The sequence below is a fragment of the Oncorhynchus tshawytscha genome, linkage group LG04 (assembly GCF_018296145.1).
Source record: "Oncorhynchus tshawytscha isolate Ot180627B linkage group LG04, Otsh_v2.0, whole genome shotgun sequence".
NCBI lineage: Eukaryota > Metazoa > Chordata > Actinopteri > Salmoniformes > Salmonidae > Oncorhynchus > Oncorhynchus tshawytscha.
Window position 1 is genome coordinate 5,846,226 of NC_056432.1, and position 22,904 is coordinate 5,869,129.

General features: G+C 43.5%; 1 protein-coding gene across 1 annotated transcript in view; it reads right to left on the reverse strand.

Moving 5' to 3' along the window:
• Positions 1 to 22,693, reverse strand: part of LOC112233908 (anthrax toxin receptor 2) — a 151,493-nt gene extending 128,800 nt beyond the window's left edge. The window contains exons 1-4 of the mRNA XM_042320248.1: positions 22,223 to 22,693; positions 6,447 to 6,518; positions 1,802 to 1,873; positions 1,533 to 1,614 (exon numbers count right to left, since the gene is read on the reverse strand). Coding sequence (XP_042176182.1) covers positions 1,533 to 1,614; positions 1,802 to 1,873; positions 6,447 to 6,518; positions 22,223 to 22,374 — 378 coding nt within the window. The 5' untranslated portion in view covers positions 22,375 to 22,693. The remainder of the gene's footprint in view (positions 1 to 1,532; positions 1,615 to 1,801; positions 1,874 to 6,446; positions 6,519 to 22,222) is intronic.
• Positions 22,694 to 22,904: the final 211 nt, after the last annotated feature.

The following is a 22,904-nucleotide window of genomic DNA, read 5'->3' on the forward strand; positions in this document are numbered from 1 at the left end:
GCCTAGCTATTAGGCTAGCACAGATAGGGTCAAAAGCATAGCTATTAGGCTAGCACAGATAGGGTCAAAAGCCTAGCTATTAGGCTAGCACAGATAGGGTCAAAAGCCTAGCTATTAGGCTAGCACAGATAGGGTCAAACGCCTAGCTATTAGGCTAGCACAGATAGGGTCAAAAGCCTAGCTATTAGGCTAGCACAGATAGGGTCAAACGCCTAGCTATTAGGCTAGCACAGATAGGGTCAAAAGCCTAGCTATTAGGCTAGCACAGATAGGGTCAAAAGCCTAGCTATTAGGCTAGCACAGATAGGGTCAAACGCCTAGCTATTAGGCTAGCACAGATAGGGTCAAAAGCCTAGCTATTAGGCTAGCACAGATAGGGTCAAAAGCCTAGCTATTAGGCTAGCACAGATAGGGTCAAACGACTAGCTATTAGGCTAGCACAGATAGGGTCAAAAGCCTAGCTATTAGGCTAGCAGAGATAGGGTCAAATGCCTAGCTATTAGGCTAGCACAGATAGGGTCAAAAGCCTAGCTATTAGGCTAGCACAGATAGGGTCAAACGGCAGACTGACAATGCTAGCAGAGACAGGGTCAAATGGCAGACTGACAAGGCTAGCACAGATAGGGTCAAAAGCCTAGCTATTAGGCTAGCACAGATAGGGTCAAAAGCCTAGCTATTAGGCGAGCACAGATAGGGTCAAACGCCTAGCTATTAGGCTAGCACAGATAGGGTCAAAAGCCTAGCTATTAGGCTAGCACAGATAGGGTCAAAAGCCTAGCTATTAGGCTAGCACAGATAGGGTCAAACGCCTAGCTATTAGGCTAGCACAGATAGGGTCAAAATCCTAGCTATTAGGCTAGCACAGATAGGGTCAAATGCCTAGCTATTAGGCTAGCACAGATAGGGTCAAAAGCCTAGCTATTAGGCTAGCACAGATAGGGTCAAACGGCAGACTGACAATGCTAGCAGAGACAGGGTCAAATGGCAGACTGACAAGGCTAGCACAGACAGGGTCAGTGGCAGACTGACAAGGCTAGCACAGATAGGGTCAAAAGGCAGACTGACAAGGCTAGCAGAGATAGGGTCAAATGGCATACTGACAATGCTAGCACATTATTTTACTGTAATGATTATAATGTGGGGGATATTATGCTCAGTACTGAAGGCTTCTCTAGTGAGGTGACCACTGGCTAGTGGTTTCGACTAGGTTTAGGGTAAGGTTTAGGATTAGGAGTAGGTTTAGGGTAAGGTTTAGGATTAGGATTAAGGTTAGGTTTAGGGTAAGGTTTAGGGTAAGGTTTAGGATTTGGTTTAGGATTAGGATTAGGTTTAGGGTAAGGTTTAGGGTAAGGATTAGGTTTAGGGTAAGGTTTGGGATTTGGTTTAGGATTAGGTTTGGGATTAGGTTTAAGGTAAGGTTTAGGGTAAGGATTAGGGTTAGGTTTAGGGTTAGGTTTAGGGTTAATGGATAGCTGAACATCTGTAAAGTATGTATTGGGGACTATCCAATGAACGTGTTACCCATACTGCACCTCTTTAATCCCTTCATGCATGTAGGTCTCCCCTGCAGGCTTCACCTCTCTCAGTCTCTCCAGGCCTTCCTGGATTTCATATCTTCAAACAAAAAGACATCAACTCACCATTTTCTGGCAACATTTTTTGGTACAGTGTTTTTGCCAGTGGATACAAATAAAAATGTCCATAGTTATGACTGTTATAAGCATGTAATATGAACGCTTATAATGTGTTATTACAAGGCTTATAATATGTTATGTCATTCTCAATAGGAGGGATACCACACCTGTCTCCAGTGAGAGGTAACATCACTTTGGCTGAAGACGAGAACACTATAAAGGAGACCCTCATGCTGGGGCTGGAATTAAACAACACAGTAGAATATATATCTGGTTAATATTACAGTAGAATATATATCAGGTTAACATTACAGTAGAATATATATCAGGTTAATATTACAATAGAATATATATCAGGTTAATATTACAGTAGAATATATATCAGGTTAACATTACAGTAGAATATATATCAGGTTAATATTACAATAGAATATATATCAGGTTAATATTACAGTAGAATATATATCAGGTTAATATTACAGTAGAATATATATCAGGTTAATATACAGTAGAATATATATCAGGTTAATATTAAAGTAGAATATATATCTGGTTAATATTACAGTAGAATATATATCAGGTTAATATACAGTAGAATATATATCAGGTTAATATTAAAGTAGAATATATATCTGGTTAATATTACAGTAGAATATATATCTGGTTAATATTACAGTAGAATATATATCAGGTTAATATTGCAGTAGAATATATATCAGGTTAATATTACAGTAGAATATATATCAGGTCAATATACAGTAGAATATATATCTGGTTAATATACAGAATAATATATATCAGGTTAATATTACAGTAGAATATATATCAGGTCAATATACAGTAGAAAATATATCAGGTTAATATTACAGTAGAATATATATCGGGTCAATATACAGTAGAATATATATCAGGTTAATATTACAGTAGAATATATATCAGGTCAATATACAGTATTATCATTAGTATTATTGTATCCTATTCTAGACATCATTTTTCCTTGGAGAATTCACAGTGATGTAACACTCAGCAATCAGTGAAGGTGTGATCATTATGTTGTCATTGACATCATAAAACCAGCATGCGATAGATAGTTATTGAATAGGCTGTTAAGTGTAAAGACATTATTTTAGATATGCGAAATGTGACGAAATGAAATGTTACATGGTATACAAGATACCGATACACTAGTTTGTATCACCTGATTCTAGTACCAGGAAGTGGTTAACATACAGAAACAGATTGTCATGACTCACCCACACACACACACATACAGGATGTTGTGCAATACATTTTTATGCCTGTCAATGTATGAGGGTGTGAATGGGAAACGGACAGTCATACGCTTGCTTCCAGACCAAACCCACACAATCTAAATGTGGCCGTTCCACCTGTCCGTTACTTTTGCCTTGACTGATACTTATTCATTTATCAGCAAAGGTGCAAACACAGCTGTGCATGGATATAAATATTTAGCTAAAAAAAAAAAAGACCTTTACAAACTCTGAAAAAGAAAAAAAGTCCTCAGAGATGTGAGTTCTTCAGAGCATAAGGAGAGGTGCTGCTTTCTCCCACCCACATGACACATGGCCAGGTCTCAGCTAGTCTCAGCTAGTCTCAGCTAGTTTCAGCTAGTCTCAACTAGTCTCAGCTAATCTCAGCTAGTCTCAACTAGTATCAGCTAGTCTCAGCTAGTCTCAGCTAGTCTCAGCTAGTCTCAACTAGTATCATCTAGTCTCAGCTAGTCTAAACTAGTCTCAACTAGTCTCAACTAGTATCAGATAGTCTCAGCTAGTCTCATCTGGTCTCAACTAGTCTCACCTAGTCTCAGCTAGTCTAAACTAGTCTCAACTAGTCTCAACTAGTCTAAACTAGTCTCCGCTAGTCTCAACTAGTCTCAGCTAGTCTCAGCTAGTATCAGTTAGTCTCAGATAGTCTCAACTAGTCTCAGATATCCTCAGCTAGTCTCAGCTAGTCTCAGCTAGTCTCAGCTAGTCTCAGCTAGTCTCAGCTATCCTCAGCTAGTCTCAGCTAGTCTCAGATATTCTCAGCTAGTCTCAACTTGTCTCAGCTATCTTCAGCTAGTCTCAGCTAGTCTCAACTAGTCTCAGCTATCCTCAGGTAGCCTCAGCTAGTTTCAGCTAGTCTCAGCTAGTCTCAGCTAGTCTCAACTAGTCTCAGCTATCCTCAGGTAGCCTCAGCTAGTTTCAGCTAGTCTCAGCTAGTCTTAGCTAGTCTCAACTAGTCTCAGCTAGTCTTAACTAGTCTCAGCTAGTCTCAGCTAGTATCAGCTAGTCTCAGCTAGTCTCAACTAGTCTCAGATATCCTCAGCTAGTCTCAGCTAGTCTCACCTAGTCTCAGCTAGTCTCAGCTAGTCTCAGCTAGTCTCAGCTATCCTCAGATAGTCTCAACTAGTCTCAGCTATCCTCAGGTAGCCTCAGCTAGTTTCAGCTAGTCTCAGCTAGTCTCAGCTAGTCTCAACTAGTCTCAGCTATCCTCAGGTAGCCTCAGCTAGTTTCAGCTAGTCTCAGCTAGTCTTAGCTAGTCTCAACTAGTCTCAGCTAGTCTTAACTAGTCTCAGCTAGTCTCAGCTAGTATCAGCTAGTCTCAGCTAGTCTCAACTAGTCTCAGATATCCTCAGCTAGTCTCAGCTAGTCTCACCTAGTCTCAGCTAGTCTCAGCTAGTCTCAGCTAGTCTCAGCTATCCTCAGATAGTCTCAACTAGTCTCAGCTATCCTCAGGTAGCCTCAGCTAGTTTCAGCTAGTCTCAGCTAGTCTCAGCTAGTCTCAACTAGTCTCAGCTATCCTCAGGTAGCCTCAGCTAGTTTCAGCTAGTCTCAGCTAGTCTTAGCTAGTCTCAACTAGTCTCAGCTAGTCTTAACTAGTCTCAGCTAGTCTCAGCTAGTATCAGCTAGTCTCAGCTAGTCTCAACTAGTCTCAGATATCCTCAGCTAGTCTCAGCTAGTCTCACCTAGTCTCAGCTAGTCTCAGCTAGTCTCAGCTAGTCTCAGCTATCCTCAGCTATCCTCAGATAGTCTCAGCTAGTCTCAGATATTCTCAGCTAGTCTCAGCTATCCTCAGCTAGTCTCAGCTAGTCTCAGATATTCTCAGCTAGTCTCAGCTAGTCTCAACTTGTCTCAGCTATCTTCAGCTAGTCTCAGCTAGTCTCAGCTAGTCTCAACTAGTCTCAGCTATCCTCAGGTAGCCTCAGCTAGTTTTAGCTAGTCTCAGCTAGTCTCAGCTAGTCTCAGCTATCCTCAGATAGTCTCAGCTATCCTCAGATAGTTTCAGCTATCCTCAGATAGTTTCAGCTATCCTCAGATAGTCTCAGCTAGTCTCAGATAGTCTCAGCTATCCTCAGATAGTCTCAGCTAGTCTCAGATAGTCTCAGCTAGTCTCAACTAGTCTCAACTAGTCTCAGCTAGTCCTTTCCCACAGTCAGACCCACATAGCATCTTTTAGCCACACGGACAAGTCTGGCAAGAAAACACAGCAGACGTATGGATCACGTCCTTTCTGAGAAGGCTTTTTAGAGGCTGACTGAGTCATTTGTTTGTGGAGATTGAGACTTGGATTTAGTTATTAATGAGAAATTGTGTGAGTCAAAAGATGAGTATTATTTGCAACTTTAGACAGGTGATGGACTGGCTAGAATCACATCTATTCCCCATACATACCTAATGGATCATATATCTAAATATGTTTAGCCTAACATCTCAGGCTAGACTGAAATTAAAATTGCAATTAAATCCTTTTTTTTTTCTCCTCCCAGTTTTCTCTTTCAAACAAGACACTGAATAAATCAAGAGCTTGCTTGAGGTGCCAGGGAGAAATCCAAAATCTGGAGAAAAACCAGAAGAGAGAAATCTGTCCATCTTTCACGCTCCACATGGCAGAACAGAAGTGTTCCTGGTAAAGGAGCATTGTGTAGGAGATTGTCCTCGTCCCTCTGTGTCCTGTTGGCCTTACTGTACACACCCATTTCGCGCAGACCACCTGGGTTCAAATCCTATTCGAAATACATTTCTAAAACCTTACCTGCACTTGATTGAGCTTGCCTGCCTGGCATAACGGACCAATAGAATAGTCCCAATACTTTAAACCTCGTCCATCTGGCCCTCTTGGAAGGCTAGAACAAACGCTTCAATTATTTGAAAGATATCAAATAGTACTTGAACCCCAGGTCTTCCGGCCCCCTCTGCGGTAGGAAGGGGAGATAGATATCTATGTGTGGATCTGAACCACCCCGGTTACAAATGGCCATTCTCACAGCCCAGAAGCCTGATCCTCGCTGCCTCCCACTCCCACCGGGCCTGCTTGCTATGTTCTTCAACAAACCATTTCTTCATTTCAGTTTGGCTGGGTCGATACCGTCTGGACAAGCACATAGCGTTGAGTCAACCAACGTTGCTATAAAAATAAAACTCTGCCTGCAATTTTATTTTATTAACTTGTTTCCTGATCATTTTTATCCTCTATTTTAACCCAGGTTGGACATGAGTACTTTTAAACTATGCTAGTTGGTACGTTTTGTAGGGATGGGCTATATTGGTTAATGGTCTGGGAAAACATTGAATAAGTGGTTTAGCTAGACAGAAGTTGATCAGAAGAACGTTTAAAACTCAGATGTGACATAAAGCTGGCATAGATAAGTGGCATTTGTTGATTTGTTGAAATCTCCAAGATTCCATTTTAACAAACATATCCAGTCCACCCTTGTTCCTTGACTTAACCAACACTTTTCTCCATTTACACTCAGTCCTTGTCCATTTGCCAAGACCACAAGTCATTTTGTAAAGAATACAAAATGCTTACCTCACAAATCGATCTGTCAGATTCTTCACAAAGGCATAAATCTCACCCCAGTCGTTAGAAACGCTTCCCGACCTGCAACAGAGAAAAAAACAGTTGACTTGTAGAATTCTGTTCCGTTGAACGTGCCACAACAATGAAAGCATTTTAATATCATGAAGAATGCCTTGAACCTCTTTAGTTGTTTTTTTTAAACAGCACACCTTCTTTGTTCTACAGTTAGACATGCTGACTAGGCTTGCTGTTATAGATAGTGGTAGTGACTGTACTGATAATACACTGTACCACAACATGTGGTAAAACTCTGCAGTGTGTTGCTGATTGAGCATAGCACGAGTCAGCAGAATGTGTTCAGACCGATGCTTTCAGATAGATAAAAGAGAACCACATTGTCTTTGAAACTAAATTCAACTTGAGTCAAAACAATTCCTTAGGATATTGTTTGATCTTGGATCACCCCAATGCAAGAGCTGGATGTGTGAACTTGATAACCCCCTAAAAGAGCAGGATGTATGGACTTGATAACCCCCTAAAAGAGCAGGATGTATGGACTTGATAACCCCCTAAAAGAGCAGGATGTATGGACTTGATAACCCCCTAAAAGAGCTAGATGTATGAACTTGATAACCCCCTACAAGAGCTAGATGTGTGAACTTGATTAACCCCCTACGATAGCTGGATGTATGGACTTGATAACCCACTACAAGAGCAGGGTGTGTGAACTTGATAACCCCCTACGATAGCTGGATGTATGAACTTGATAACCCCCTACAAGAGCAGGATATGTGAACTTGATAACCCAGTACGATAGCTGGATGTATGGACTTGATAACCCCCTACAAGAGCAGGGTGTGTGAACTTGATAACCCTCTATGATAGCAGGATGTATGAACTTGATAAGAGCTGGATGTGTGAACTTGATAACCCTCTACGATAGCTGGATGTATGGACTTGATAAGAGCTGAGCTGGATGTGTCTATAGATGGATAAAGTATTCATTATGGTGGTCATGATGAGAAGAGACATTGGTATCATTATTAATGTTATAAAAGCGTTGCTGTGCCAAAACCACTGACATTGTGAGTGTCTACAGTTGAGATTCCCTGGTCTACTTCCCTGGTCTACCTCCCTGGTCTACTTCCCTGGTCTCCTTCCCTGGTCTACTTCCCTGGTCTACTTCCCTGGTCTACCTCCCTGGTCTCAACCCCTGGTCTACTTCCCTGGTCTACCTCCCTGGTCTACCTCCCTGGTCTACTTCCCTGGTCTACTTCCCTGGTGTACCCCCAGGTCTCAACCCCTGGTCTACTTCCCTGGTCTACTGCCAACACACTGTCAATGACACTGACTCTACTCCAGCCACTTTAATCATGGGAATTGATGGGAAATTATGTAAATATATCACTAGCCACTTTAAACAATGCTACCTTATATAATGTTACTTACCCTACATTGTTCATCTCATATGCATACGTTGATACTGTACTCTATATCATCGACTGCATCCTTATGTAATACATGTATCACTAGCCACTTTAACTATGCCACTTGGTTTACATACTTATCTCATATGTATATACTGTACTCGATATCATCTACTGTATCTTGCCTATGCTGCTCTGTACCATCACTCATTCATATATCCTTATGTACATATTCTTTATCCCCTTACACTGTGTATAAGACAGTAGTTTTTTTTTGGTCATTGTTAGTTAGATTACTTGCTCATTATTACTGCATTGTCGGAACTAGAAGCACAAGCATTTCGCTACACTCGCATTAACATCTGCTAACCATGTGTATGTGACAAATAAAATTTGATTTGATTTGATTTGATTTGATTTGGTCTACTTCCCTGGTCTACTTCCCTGGTCTACCTCCATGGTCTACTTCCCTGGTCTACCTCCCTGGTCTACTTCCCTTGTCTACCTCCCTGGTCTACTTCCCTGGTCTACTTCCCTGGTCTACTTCCCTGGTCTACCTCCCTGGTCTCAACCCCTGGTCTACTTCCCTGGTCTACTTCCCTGGTCTACTTCACTGGTCTACCTCCCTGGTCTCAACCCCTGGTCTACTTCCCTGGTCTACTTCACTGGTCTACCTCCCTGGTCTACTTCCCTTGTCTACCTCCCTGGTCTACTTCCCTGGTCTTCTTCCCTGGTCTAAACCCCTGGTCTACTTCCCTGGTCTACCTCCCTGGTCTCAACCCCTGGTCTACTTCCCTGGTCTACTTCCCTGGTCTACCTCCCTGGTCTCAACCCCTGGTCTACTTCCCTGGTCTACTTCACTGGTCTACCTCCCTGGTCTACTTCCCTTGTCTACGTCCCTGGTCTACTTCCCTGGTCTTCTTCCCTGGTCTAAACCCCTGGTCTACTTCCCTGGTCTACCTCCCTGGTCTCAACCCCTGGTCTACTTCCCTGGTCTACTTCCCTGGTCTAAACCCCTGTTCTACTTCCCTAGTCTACTTCCCTGGTCTACTTCCCTGGTCTACTTCCCTGGTCTACTTCCCTAGTCTACTTCCCTGGTCAAAACCCCTGGTCTACTTCCCTGGTCTACTTTCCTGGTCTACTTCCCTGGTCTACTTCCCTGGTCTAAACCCCTGGTCTACTTACCTGGTCTACTTCCCTGGTCTAAACCCCTGGTCTACTTCCCTGGTCTACTTCCCTGGTCTAAACCCCTGGTCTACTTCCCTAGTCTACTTCCCTGGTCTACTTCCCTGGTCTACTTCCCTGGTCTAAACCCCTGGTCTACTTCCCTGGTCTACTTCCCTGGTCTACCTCCCTGGTCTCAACCCCTGGTCTACTTCCCTGGTCTACTTCCCTGGTCTCAACCCCTGGTCTACTTCCCTTGTCTACTTCCCTGGTCTACTTCCCTGGTCTACTTCCCTGGTCTACCTCCCTGGTCTACTTCCCTGGTCTACTTCCCTAGTCTACTTCCCTGGTCTACTTCCCTGGTCTACTTCCCTGGTCTCAACCCCTGGTCTACTTCCCTGGTCTACTTCCTGGTCTCAACCCCTGGTCTACTTCCCTGCTCTCAACCACTGGTCTACTTCCCTGGTCTCAACCCCTGGTCTACTTCCCTGGTCTAAACCCCTGGTCTACTTCCCTGGTCTCAACCCCTGGTCTACTTCCCTGGTCTACTTCCCTGGTCTCAACCCCTGGTCTACTTCCCTGCTCTCAACCACTGGTCTACTTCCCTGGTCTCAACCCCTGGTCTACTTCCCTGGTCTAAACCCCTGGTCTACTTCCCTGGTCTAAACCCCTGGTCTACTACCTTGGTTCACTTCATTGGTTTACTTCCCCAGTCTACTACCTTGGTTCACTTCATTGGTTTACTTCCTGGTCTACCTACTTTGGTGTACTTCCTGGTAATGTCCTTGCTACTATGCCAATACCACCTAGTTTTTATGAAATAAACATTTTTTTGGGTTAATAACTGATATGATGACTGATAGTTTTTATTATCATTGTTATCATCCAGATACATCATGTGCCAGTCCAGAGCGGGTAGACACGTTGGGAGTGTGCTTGCCACACACGCCTCAGGCCTTGGCACACCGTACCCTCTATCAGTCAAAGTGAGCAATGTGAACACAGGCAGTGTGTTCAATTTGCCCTTGATGATAACGACGTCGTAGTAATTAAACTAATAATTACAATTCAATGTATGTGCAGAGAACATTAAAACATGAGAGATTCACCATTAGGGTCGCCATCTTTCACACAGTTTCTCTCCTCCTCCTCCCCCCCCATCTCCAAGACAAGGTCAATGTTTCCATCTGGCGAAGAGTGTGTATCTGTGTGTGTGTGTGTGGGGGGGGGCTAAGGCTGAGGCAAAGTTCCACAGCACTTTGACAATACTGCAACTACTAACTACTCAGGATGATTAACGTTGTGAATATGTTACATTTGTAATGGTCCTTGATACGTTGTGAATACGTTACATTTGTAATGGTCCTTGATACGTTGTGAATACGTTACATTTGTAATGGTCCTTGTTACGTTGTGAATACGTTACATTTGTAATGGTCCTTGATACGTTGTGAATACGTTACATTTGTAATGGTCCTTGTTACAACACCTAAACTACAGTACTGACCTTCTCAAGAGCTTCGGACCTCTTGGTGTAATGGCTAAGGTGTTGGGACTGACTGAACTTTCGCTGCAACATGCGGTTGGCTCGTGACGATCTAATGTTAACTAGTAAGCCTAAGTACTGTATATACAGTGCCTTCAGGGTACTCACACCCCTTGACTTTTTGTTCTGTTACAGCCTGAATTTGAAATGGATTTCGTGTCACTGGCCCCATAATGTCAAAGTGGAATTATGTTTTTAGAAACGTAAACAAATGAATAAAAAAATTAAAAGCTGAAATGTCTTGAGTCAATAAGTATTCAACACCTTTGTTATGGCAAGCCTAAATACATTCAGGAGTAAAACGTTGCGTAATAACAAGTCACAAAATAAGTTGCATGGAACTCAAGAACAGTACATTGTACGTGTTAAAGGTAGAGGTGATTACTGAAATATTGTGCCTTTACAAAATATGAAGCTGTTTTCAAATAAAGCTTTTGAATGTATTTGTTTTTTCTTTCAATAACAGTGTTGAACATGATTTTTTAATGACTACCTCATCTCTGTATCCTACACAGTCTCTGGGGCGGCAGGGTAGCCTAGTGGTTAGAGTGTAGAGGAGGCAGGGTAGCCTAGTGGTTAGAGTGTAGAGGTGGCAGGTAGCCTAGTGGTTAGAGTGTAGAGGCGGCAGGTAGCCTAGTGGTTAGAGTGTAGGGGCAGCAGGGTAGCCTAGTGGTTAGAGTGTAGAGGAGGCAGGGTAGCCTAGTGGTTAGAGTGTAGAGGTGGCAGGTAGCCTAGTGGTTAGAGTGCAGAGGTGGCAGGGTAGCCTAGTGGTTAGAGTGTAGAGGTGGCAGGTAGCCTAGTGGATAGAGTGTAGGGGCAGCAGGGTAGCCTAGTGGTTAGAGTGTAGAGGTGGCAGGTAGCCTAGTGGTTAGAGTGTAGAGGAGGCAGGGTAGCCTAGTGGTTAGAGTGTAGAGGAGGCAGGTAGCCTAGTGGTTAGAGTGTAGAGGTGGCAGGGTAGCCTAGTGGTTAGAGTGTAGAGGTGGCAGGGTAGCCTAGTGGATAGAGTGTAGAGGTGGCAGGGTAGCCTAGTGGTTAGAGTGTAGAGGAGGCAGGGTAGCCTAGTGGTTAGAGTGTAGAGGAGGCAGGTAGCCTAGTGGTTAGAGTGTAGAGGTGGCAGGTAGCCTAGTGGTTAGAGTGTAGAGGTGGCAGGTAGCCTAGTGGTTAGAGTGTAGAGGCGGCAGGTAGCCTAGTGGTTAGAGTGTAGAGGCGGCAGGTAGCCTAGTGGTTAGAGTGTAGGGGCAGCAGGGTAGCCTAGTGGTTAGAGTGTAGAGGAGGCAGGGTAGCCTAGTGGTTAGAGTGTAGAGGTTGGAGGTAGCCTAGTGGTTAGAGTGTAGAGGCGGCAGGTAGCCTAGTGGTTAGAGTGTAGAGGAGGCAGGGTAGCCTAGTGGTTAGAGTGTAGAGGAGGCAGGGTAGCCTAGTGGTTAGAGTGTAGAGGAGGCAGGGTAGCCTAGTGGTTAGAGTGTAGAAGTGGGAGGTAGCCTAGTGGTTAGAGTGTAGAGGTGGCAGGTTAGCCTAGTGGTTAGAGTGTAGAGGTGGCAGGGTAGCCTAGTGGTTAGAGTGTAGAGGTGGCAGGGTAGCCTAGTGGTTAGAGTGTAGAAGTGGGAGGTAGCCTAGTGGTTAGAGTGTAGAGGTGGCAGGTTAGCCTAGTGGTTAGAGTGTAGAGGTGGCAGGGTAGCCTAGTGGTTAGAGTGTAGAGGTGGCAGGGTAGCCTAGTGGTTAGAGTGTAGAGGAGGCAGGTAGCCTAGTGGTTAGAGTGTAGAGGTGGCAGGGTAGCCTAGTGGTTAGAGTGTAGAGGTGGCAGGGTAGCCTAGTGGTTAGAGTGTAGAGGCGGCACGTAGCCTAGTGGTTAGAGTGTAGAGGAGGCAGGGTAGCCTAGTGGTTAGAGTGTAGAGGTGGCAGGTAGCCTCGTGGTTAGAGTGTAGAGGTGGCAGGGTAGCCTAGTGGTTAGAGTGTAGAGGTGGCAGGGTAGACTAGTGGTTAAAGTGTAGAGGCGGCAGGTAACCTAGTGGTTAGAGTGTAGAGGTGGCAGTGTAGCCTAGTGGTTAGAGTGTAGAGGTGGCAGGGTAGCTTAGTGGTTAGAGTGTAGAGGAGGCAGGTAGCCTAGTGGTTAGAGTGTAGAGGCAGCAGGTAGCCTAGTGGTTAGAGTGTAGAGGTGGCAGGTAGCCGAGTGGTTAGAGTGTAGAGGTGGCAGGGTAGCCTAGTGGTTAGAGTGTAGAGGTGGCAGGTAGCCTAGTGGTTAGAGTGTAGAGGTGGCGGGGTAGCATAGTGGTTAGAGTGTAGAGGTGGCAGGTAGCCTAGTGGTTAGAGTGTAGAGTTGGCAGGGTAGCTTAGTGGTTAGAGTGTAGAGGAGGCAGGGTAGCCTAGTGGTTAGAGTGTAGAGGAGGCAGGTAGCCTAGTGGTTAGAGTGTAGAGGAGGCAGGGTAGCCTAGTGGTTAGAGTGTAGAGGTTGCAGGGTAGCCTAGTGGTTAGAGTGTAGAGGAGGCAGGGTAGCCTAGTGGTTAGAGTGTAGAGGTGGCGGGCTAGCCTAGTGGTTAGAGTGTAGAGGTGGCGGGGTAGCCTAGTGGTTAGAGTGTAGAGGTGGCGGGGTAGCCTAGTGGTTAGAGTGTAGAGGAGGCAGGGTAGCCTAGTGGTTAGAGTGTAGAGGCGGCAGGTAGCCTAATGGTTAGAGTGTAGAGGAGGCAGGGTAGACTAGTGGTTAGAGTGTAGAGGTGGCAGGGTAGACTAGTGGTTAGAGTGTAGAGGTGGCAGGGTAGACTAGTGGTTAGAGTGTAGAGGCGGCAGGGTAGACTAGTGGTTAGAGTGTAGAGGCGGCAGGGTAGACTAGTGGTTAGAGAGTAGAGGCGGCAGGGTAGCCTAGTGGTTAGAGAGTAGAGGCGGAAGGGTAGCCTAGTGGTTAGAGCGTTGGACTAGTAACCGGAAGGTTGCAAGTTCAAATCCCCGAGCTGACAAAGTACAAATCTGTTGTTCTGCCCCTGAACAGGCACTATTCCTAGGCCATCATTGAAAATATGAATTTGTTCTTAACTGACTTGCCTAGTTAAATAAATACAATTATCTGCAAGGTCCCTCAGTCAAGCAGTGAATTTCAAACACAAAGACCAGGGAGGTTTTCCAATGCCTTGCAAAGAAGGTCACTGATTGGTAGATGGTTAAATAAAAATGAAAGCAGATATTGAATATCCCTTTGAACATGGTGAAGTTATTACTAACGCTTTGGATGGTGTTAATGAATACAACCAGTCTCTCCAAAGATACTGGTGTCCTTCCTAACTCAGTTGCCGGAGAGGAAGGAAACCGCTCAGGGATTTCACCATGACCACCACGCCAATGATGACTTTAAAACAGTTACAGAGTTTAATAGCTGTGATAGGAGAAAACGGAGGATGGATCAACAACATTGTAGTTACTACACAATACTAACCTAAATGACAGAGTGAAAAGAAGGAAGCCTGAACAGAATGAAAATATCCCAAAACATGCATCCTGTTTGCAACAAGGTACTTAATATGCAGAAAATGTAGCAAAGAAATCAACTTTATGTCCTGAATACAAAGAGTTATGTTTGTATGTTTGGAGCAAATACAAACACATCACTGATGCATAACCAATCAGAGCTACAGAGTACCACTCATTCATATTTTCAAGCATGGTGGCGGCCAATGTTCTATTTTAGAAGTGTGCGGAGTGGGCAGTATCCCCGAGACTGTGCAGAAAAACGTCAACCCACGGAGAGAAGCACGAGATTGAAATTCAGTTTTTCCCTGTTAACACTATCAACGTTTCCCTTTACTGTGGCAATTGTGATCGAATATTAGCCACTTTCAACACAACATACCGAAACAAAACAAATTATGCAAGAAATGTTGTTGTTGGCAGAACGCATCGGAGTAGGATTCTATTGCATTGACACGACTCAGCCCATACTCTCCACAGACATATGCTGCATAACCAATCAGAGCTACAGTAGGCCTATATGCAAATAGACCATTGCCATATATGGATCTGTGTCCTTCACTTTGAACTGGACTGTGTTTACAGCATGAGCGGTCGTGAGGAGATGTGCATGTTTTGAGATCAAAGCAAGAGCTGCATGTAGCCACGTGTGTACATTTTGTTCATATCCTTTGCTTGTTAGTGAGTTATTAGCCCCGTTATTTTGTAGTCAGCAATGGGGGAGTGATTGCTTCTTACAAGAGCACAAAATGTCTAAATTTCTAGCCATCTTTGAAAAGCAAGTGAGGTAAAGAGCTTGTTTTTTTGTCTTAAAGGGGCAGTGTTGTATTTTGAAACAGGTTTGAATAACTTAAGTAGCCATTAGGCAGAGGATAATAATTCTGATTCTCTGTAGTAATGGTACGGGAATAATAATGCATTTTATTTTGTAGTGGTTTGTAGTGGTTTCTTGCATCAAACAACACAACAACATGTTCAGTCACCTTGTCTGAAGGACAGGTGGATAAACAGGTTAATGTCAAGTCAAGATTTTATCAAAAGTGTCATGGAATATATATATATATATTTTTATTATTTTAACCTTTATTTAACTAGGAAAGTCAGTTAATAACAAATTCGTATTTACAATGACGGCCAACCTGAAGACAAAAAGGCCTCCTGCGGGGGGACGGGGGCTGGTATTAAAAATAAATATATATAATAGTAAAATCGGACATAAAGAGAGACCTAAAGACACCACAACACTACATAAAGAGAGACCTAAAGACACCACAACACTACATAAAGAGAGACCTAAAGACACCACAACACTACATAAACAGAGACCTAAAGACACCACAACACTACATAAAGAGAGACCTAAAGAGAACAACATAGCATGGCAGCAACACATGACAACACAGCATGGAGGCAACACAACATGACAACAACATGGTAGCAACACAACATGACAACAACATGGTAGCAACACAACATGACAACAACATGGTAGTAACACAACATGACAACAACATGACAGCAACACATGACAACACAGCATGGAGGCAACACAACATGACAACAACATGGTAGTAACACAACATGACAACAACATGACAGCAACACATGACAACACAGCATGGTAGCAACACAACATAACAACAACATGGTAGCAACACAACATGACAACAACATGGTAGCAACACAACATGACAACAACATGGTAGCAACACAACATGACAACAACATGGTAGCAACACAACATGACAACAACATGGTAGCAACACAACATGACAACAACATGGTAGCAACACAACATGACAACAACATGGTAGTAACACAACATGACAACAACATGACAGCAACACATGACAACAAAGCATGGTAGCAACACAACAACAACATGGTAGCAACACAACATAACATCAACATGGTAGCAACACAACATGGTAGCAGCACAAAACATGGCAGCAACACAACATGACAACAACATGGTAGCAACACAACATGGTAGCAACAAAACATGGTAGCAGCATGAAACATGGTACAAACATTATTGGGCCCAGACAACAGCACAAAGGGCAAGAAGGTAGAGTCGACAATACATCACGCAAAGCAACCACAACTGTCAGTAAGAGTGTCCATGATTGAGTCTTTGAATGAAGAGATTGAGATAAAACTGTCCAGTTTGAGTGTTTGTTGCAGCTCGTTCCAGTCGCTAGCTGCAGCGAACTGAAAAGACGAGCGACCCAGAGATGTGTGTGCTTTGGGGACTTTTAACAGAATGTGACTGACAAAACGGATGTTGTATGTGGAGGATGAGACAAAACGGATGTTGAATGTGGAGGATGATGGCTGCAGTAGATATCTCAGACAGGGGGGAGTGAGGCCTAATATAGGCCTACATTGAACACCACACATTGGCTGCTACTATAGTCTGAATGATAGAACAGCTATTTCGCCATGTTAAAATGTTATGGGATGCATTTTCTCCATAGTTTCTGATGGTAGGCCTACATTATGATCAAGTAGCCACAGTAGCCTACTTGGCAACTGTTATAGCTGTAACTTAAAGTAGGTACAGCCTCAGTGTTCATGGTAAAACTGTAACTTAAAGCAGGTACAGCCTCAGTGTTCACAGTAAAACTGTAACTTAAAGCAGGTACAGCCTCAGTGTTCACAGTAAAACTGTACCTTAAAGCAGCTACAGCCTCAGTGTTCACAGTAAAGCAGGTAGAGCCTCAGTGTTCACAGTAAACCTGTAACTTAAAGCAGGTACAGCCTCAGTGTTCACAGTAAAGCAGGTACAGCCTCAGTGTTCACAGTAAAGCAGGTACAGCCTCAGTGTTCACAGTAAAGCAGGTACAGCCTCAGTGTTCACAGTAAAGCAGGTACAGCCTCAGTGTTCACAGTAAAGCAGGTACAGCCTCAGTGTTCACAGTAAAGCAGGTACAGCCTCAGTGTTCACAGTAAAGCAGGTACAGCCTCAGTGTTCACAGTAAAGCAGGTACAGCCTCAGTGTTCACAGTAAAACTGTAACTTAAAGTGGGTACAGCCTCAGTGTTCACAGTAAAGCAGGTACAGCCTCAGTGTTCACAGTAAAGCAGGTACAGCCTCAGTGTTCACAGTAAAGCAGGTACAGCCTCAGTGTTCACAGTAAAACTGTAACTTAAAGCAGCTACAGCCTCAGTGTTCACAGTAAAACTGTAACTTAAAGCAGTTACAGCCTCAGTGTTCACAGTAAAACTGTAACTTAAAGTGGGTACAGCCTCAGTGTTCACAGTAAAACTGTAACTTAAAGCAGGTACAGCCTCAGTGTTCACAGTAAAGCAGGTAGAGCCTCAGTGTTCACAGTAAACCTGTAACTTAAAGCAGGTACAGCCTCAGTGTTCACAGTAAAGCAGGTACAGCCTCAGTGTTCACAGTAAAGCAGGTACAGCCTCAGTGTTCACAGTAAAGCAGGTACAGCCTCAGTGTTCACAGTAAAGCAGGTACAGCCTCAGTGTTCACAGTAAAGCAGGTACAGCCTCAGTGTTCACAGTAAAGCAGGTACAGCCTCAGTGTTCACAGTAAAGCAGGTACAGCCTCAGTGTTCACAGTAAAGCAGGTACAGCCTCAGTGTTCACAGTAAAGCAGGTACAGCCTCAGTGTTCACAGTAAAGCAGGTACAGCCTCAGTGTTCACAGTAAAGCAGGTACAGCCTCAGTGTTCACAGTAAAGCAGGTACAGCCTCAGTGTTCACAGTAAAGCAGGTACAGCCTCAGTGTTCACAGTAAAGCAGGTACAGCCTCAGTGTTCACAGTAAAGCAGGTACAGCCTCAGTGTTCACAGTAAAGCAGGTACAGCCTCAGTGTTCACAGTAAAGCAGGTAGAGCCTCAGTGTTCACAGTAAAGCAGGTACAGCCTCAGTGTTCACAGTAAAGCAGGTACAGCCTCAGTGTTCACAGTAAAGCAGGTAGAGCCTCAGTGTTCACAGTAAAGCAGGTACAGCCTCAGTGTTCACAGTAAAGCAGGTACAGCCTCAGTGTTCAAAGTAAAGCAGGTACAGCCTCAGTGTTCACAGTAAAGCAGGTACAGCCTCAGTGTTCACAGTAAAGCAGGTACAGCCTCAGTGTTCACAGTAAAGCAGGTACAGCCTCAGTGTTCACAGTAAAGCAGGTACAGCCTCAGTGTTCACAGTAAAGCAGCTACAGCCTCAGTGTTCAAAGTAAAACTGTAACTTAAAGTGGGTACAGCCTCAGTGTTCACAGTAAAGCAGGTACAGCCTCAGTGTTCACAGTAAAGCAGGTACAGCCTCAGTGTTCACAGTAAAGCAGGTACAGCCTCAGTGTTCACAGTAAAGCAGGTAGAGCCTCAGTGTTCACAGTAAAGCAGGTAGAGCCTCAGTGTTCACAGTAAAGCAGGTACAGCCTCAGTGTTCACAGTAAAGCAGGTACAGCCTCAGTGTTCACAGTAAAGCAGGTACAGCCTCAGTGTTCACAGTAAAGCAGGTACAGCCTCAGTGTTCACAGTAAAGCAGGTACAGCCTCAGTGTTCACAGTAAAGCAGGTACAGCCTCAGTGTTCACAGTAAAGCAGGTAGAGCCTCAGTGTTCACAGTAAAGCAGGTACAGCCTCAGTGTTCACAGTAAAGCAGGTACAGCCTCAGTGTTCACAGTAAAGCAGGTACAGCCTCAGTGTTCACAGTAAAGCAGGTACAGCCTCAGTGTTCACAGTAAAGCAGGTACAGCCTCAGTGTTCACAGTAAAGCAGGTACAGCCTCAGTGTTCACAGTAAAGCAGGTACAGCCTCAGTGTTCACAGTAAAGCAGGTACAGCCTCAGTGTTCACAGTAAAGCAGGTACAGCCTCCGTGTTCACAGTAAAGCAGGTAGAGCCTCAGTGTTCACAGTAAAGCAGGTACAGCCTCAGTGTTCACAGTAAAGCAGGTACAGCCTGAGTGTTCACAGTAAAGCAGGTAGAGCCTCAGTGTTCACAGTAAAGCAGGTACAGCCTCAGTGTTCACAGTAAAGCAGGTACAGCCTCAGTGTTCACAGTAAAGCAGGTAGAGCCTCAGTGTTCACAGTAAAGCAGGTAGAGCCTCAGTGTTCACAGTAAAGCAGGTACAGCCTCAGTGTTCACAGTAAAGCAGGTACAGCCTCAGTGTTCACAGTAAAGCAGGTAGACCCTCAGTGTTCACAGTAAACACGAGCTGGAAGTTGCACAGAATTTTCACAATGTTCAAGTTTGCACTCAGCAGACCTGCAATTTGCTCAATGGCGAAAAACATTTGAGGGAACTTTGGTGGTGGCTGCATCATGTTATCGGTATGCTTGTCATCGACAAGGACTAGGGAGTTTTTTAGGATAAAAATAAACGGAATAGAGCTAAGCAAAATCCTAAAGGAAAACCTGGTTCAGTCTCCTTTCCATAAGACACTGGGACACAAATCCACCGTTCAGCATGACAACCTAAAAATGCAAAGTCAAATCTACACTGGAGTTGCTTACCAAGATGACATTGAATGTTCCTGAGTGGCCTAGTTACAGTTTTGACTTCAATCTATAGTAAGACCTGAAAATGGTTGTCTAGCAATGATCAACAACCAACTTGACAGATATTGAAGATTTAAAAATAATAATAATGTGTAAATATTGTACAATCAATGTGTACAAAGCTCTCAGAGGCAGAAAGACTCACAGCTGTAATCACTATCAGAGGCTTACCCAGAAAGACTCACAGCTGTAATCACTCTTAGAGACTTACCAAGAAAGACTCACAGCTGTAATCACTCTTAGAGACTTACCCAGAAAGACTCACAGCTGTAATCACTCTTAGAGGCTTACCCAGAAAGACTCGCAGCTGTAATCACTCTTAGAGGCTTACCCAGAAAGACTCACAGCTGTAATCACTCTTAGAGGCTTACCCAGAAAGACTCGCAGCTGTAATCACTCTTAGAGGCTTACCCAGAAAGACTCACAGCTGTAATCACTCTTAGAGAGCTTACCCAGAAAGACTCACAGCTGTAATCACTCTTAGAGGCTTACCCAGAAAGACTCACAGCTGTAATCACTCTTAGAGGCTTACCCAGAAAGACTCGCAGCTGTAATCACTCTTAGAGGCTTACCCAGAAAGACTCACAGCTGTAATCACTCTTAGAGACTTACCCAGAAAGACTCACAGCTGTAATCACTCTTAGAGGCTTACCCAGAAAGACTCACAGCTGTAATCACTCTCAGAGGCTTACCCAGAAAGACTCACAACTGTAATCACTCTTAGAGACTTACCCAGAAAGACTCACAGCTGTAATCACTCTCAGAGGCTTACCCAGAAAGACTCACAGCTGTAATCACTCTCACTCCCAAAGGTGACTGACTCAGGTGTGTGAATACTTATGTAAATGTGACATTTCTGTATATAATTTTCCATAAATTTACAAAAATGTCTAAAACACGTTGATTTTACTTTGTCATTATTGGATATTGTGTGTAGATGAGTGAGGAAAAAAATATTCAATCCATTTTGAATTCAGGCTGTAACACAACAAGATGTGGAATAAGTCAGAGGGTAGGAATACTGCATTTGGGCCCATGCAGTTCTCAAAAATCCCTTTTAGTTTATCAATTATTTCAACGGTAGGCTACAATCTCTACATCATCCTGTCATTTTTATAATTGAGAACAGGGTGGAGTAGTTGACAGAGGGTTTGAAACTGGAGGGAGGTGCAGAGATGCAGCAGGCTTGCAGAAATACGGCATTGAGCCAAGTTGAGAGAGAAGAATAATGAAGTCCAACATGTTTTTAAGTAAAAACATGTGTTGTATCAAGTCCGTTTGCTTCCTGAGACAGTATGGCATCACCGAACTTCAACTTTTGTATAAACGTTTTTTCTCTCAACAGGAAAGAGCTCTCCTTATGTTACAAGTGGTTGCGGCAGACAAAGGATTGGGGTTAAAGTGAGGGTGAGGTTTAAGAGCACAAAAGCTTTGTCTCAGTTGCTTCATGTTATCTTTACAATGTATCATGGTTAGCAGATCTAAACAGAACTCCCAGTAGGCCTATGGCAGGGGTCCCCAGTTACATTCAGACTTGGTGAGATTGTTTTTTTGTACACTGCAAATTTACCGCAAGAATCCCAAACAGATGTAGAATTTTGAGAACAACAGAATCATGTCAAACCTTGAGTACATTGGGATACAATCATACGCCTCTGTATATGAGTCGACTCGTTTCCTGATGGTTTTACAGTGTTCTGTGTTCAAGAACAAAAATGACAACAACCACAAAAAAATATAATTTTGTATTTTTTTTTTCTCAGATAACTTTAGGGGGCCAAATATGTATGGGTCTGGTCTGCATGTTAACTAATATTTACACCGGCATTCTAAACCGGGAACGAACCAACTGAACCTTTCATCTGCTGAACCGGACCAAGAGCATGAGTGATTTGAACCATAAGAACACCCAATGTGACTGTGTACATTTCTAGGCTAAATGTGACACTGCTTCAATGCTGTTACATTGTAGCTACATTTGAGACTGTTGTTGTTAAATTGTTACAGTGTAGCTACATTTGACACTGTTGTTGTTACATTGTTACAGTGAAGCTACATTTGACACTGTTGTTGTTACATTGTAGCTACATTTGACACTGTTGTTGTTGTTGTTACATTGTAGCTACATTTGACACTGTTGTTGTTACATTGTTACAGTGTAGCTACATTTGAGACTGTTGTTGTTAAATTGTTACAGTGTAGCTACATTTGACACTGTTGTTGTTACATTGTTACATTGTAGCTACATTTGACACTGTTGTTGTTACATTGTTACAGTGTAGCTACATTTGACACTGTTGTTGTTAAATTGTTACAGTGTAGCTACATTTGACACTGTTGTTGTTACATTGTTACAGTGAAGCTACATTTGACACTGTTGTTGTTACATTGTAGCTACATTTGACACTGTTGTTGTTGTTGTTACATTGTAGCTACATTTGACACTGTTGTTGTTACATTGTTACATTGTTACATTGTAGCTACATTTGACACTGTTGTTGTTACATTGTAGCTACATTTGACACTGTTGACACTGTTGTTGTTACATTGTTACATTGTTACATTGTAGCTACATTTGACACTGTTGTTGTTACATTCTTACATTGTAGCTACATTGTCATTGTTTCAATCGCTGAACGTAACAGGTACTTCATTGATTCAATGTTGCAAATAAATTCTACTTACCTATCTAGAACAAAGTACAAGTCGTAAGCTCCGTGACAAGACGCTTCTTCTGCGTGACAAGACCATGCAAACAAACTCAGCAGAACTAATCCAGCTGTTGCTGCTGTTGAAGTCCAGCGGCTTTTAGCGCGACCAGGTGTTTTCTCCTTCATTGTCAAATTCAACAGTGTCCTTTGTAGCCCGCAAGGCAAATGTATCAAACGAAATCACACTTCTTCTTATTCTAGCACATAAACAGAAGAGGGTATGCTGAAAACGAGCCGCACTGCCGGAAACATGTCAAAACTTCTACAGCACAATGAAGTAGCCTCTCTGCGTTTATATCACCGACTAGTGTTTTGTTCATGTCCTCTGACGATGTACTACTCTAAACCGAAGTCTGTTTCCTGTTGAGTCAATACATTATCCCATTTCATAAAACCTCCCTGTAGGACACACAAAGCACACTCCCACTATAACGATCCTTATTGCAAGCGCGCATGCGTCCGGTCAAACCAGATGTGGCTAAGTTTAGTGGGTCTATATTCACAAGTATTTGTTAGTGGTGATTATACTGGACAATTATATGTGGCCAGGGCCGGTTCCAGGCATTTGCGACGTAAGCAGTCACTTAGGTCCCCAGCCCATGAGGGAACAGTCTGGGTCTCAACAAGTATCAGCAAATTGTTTTATCTTGTTATGT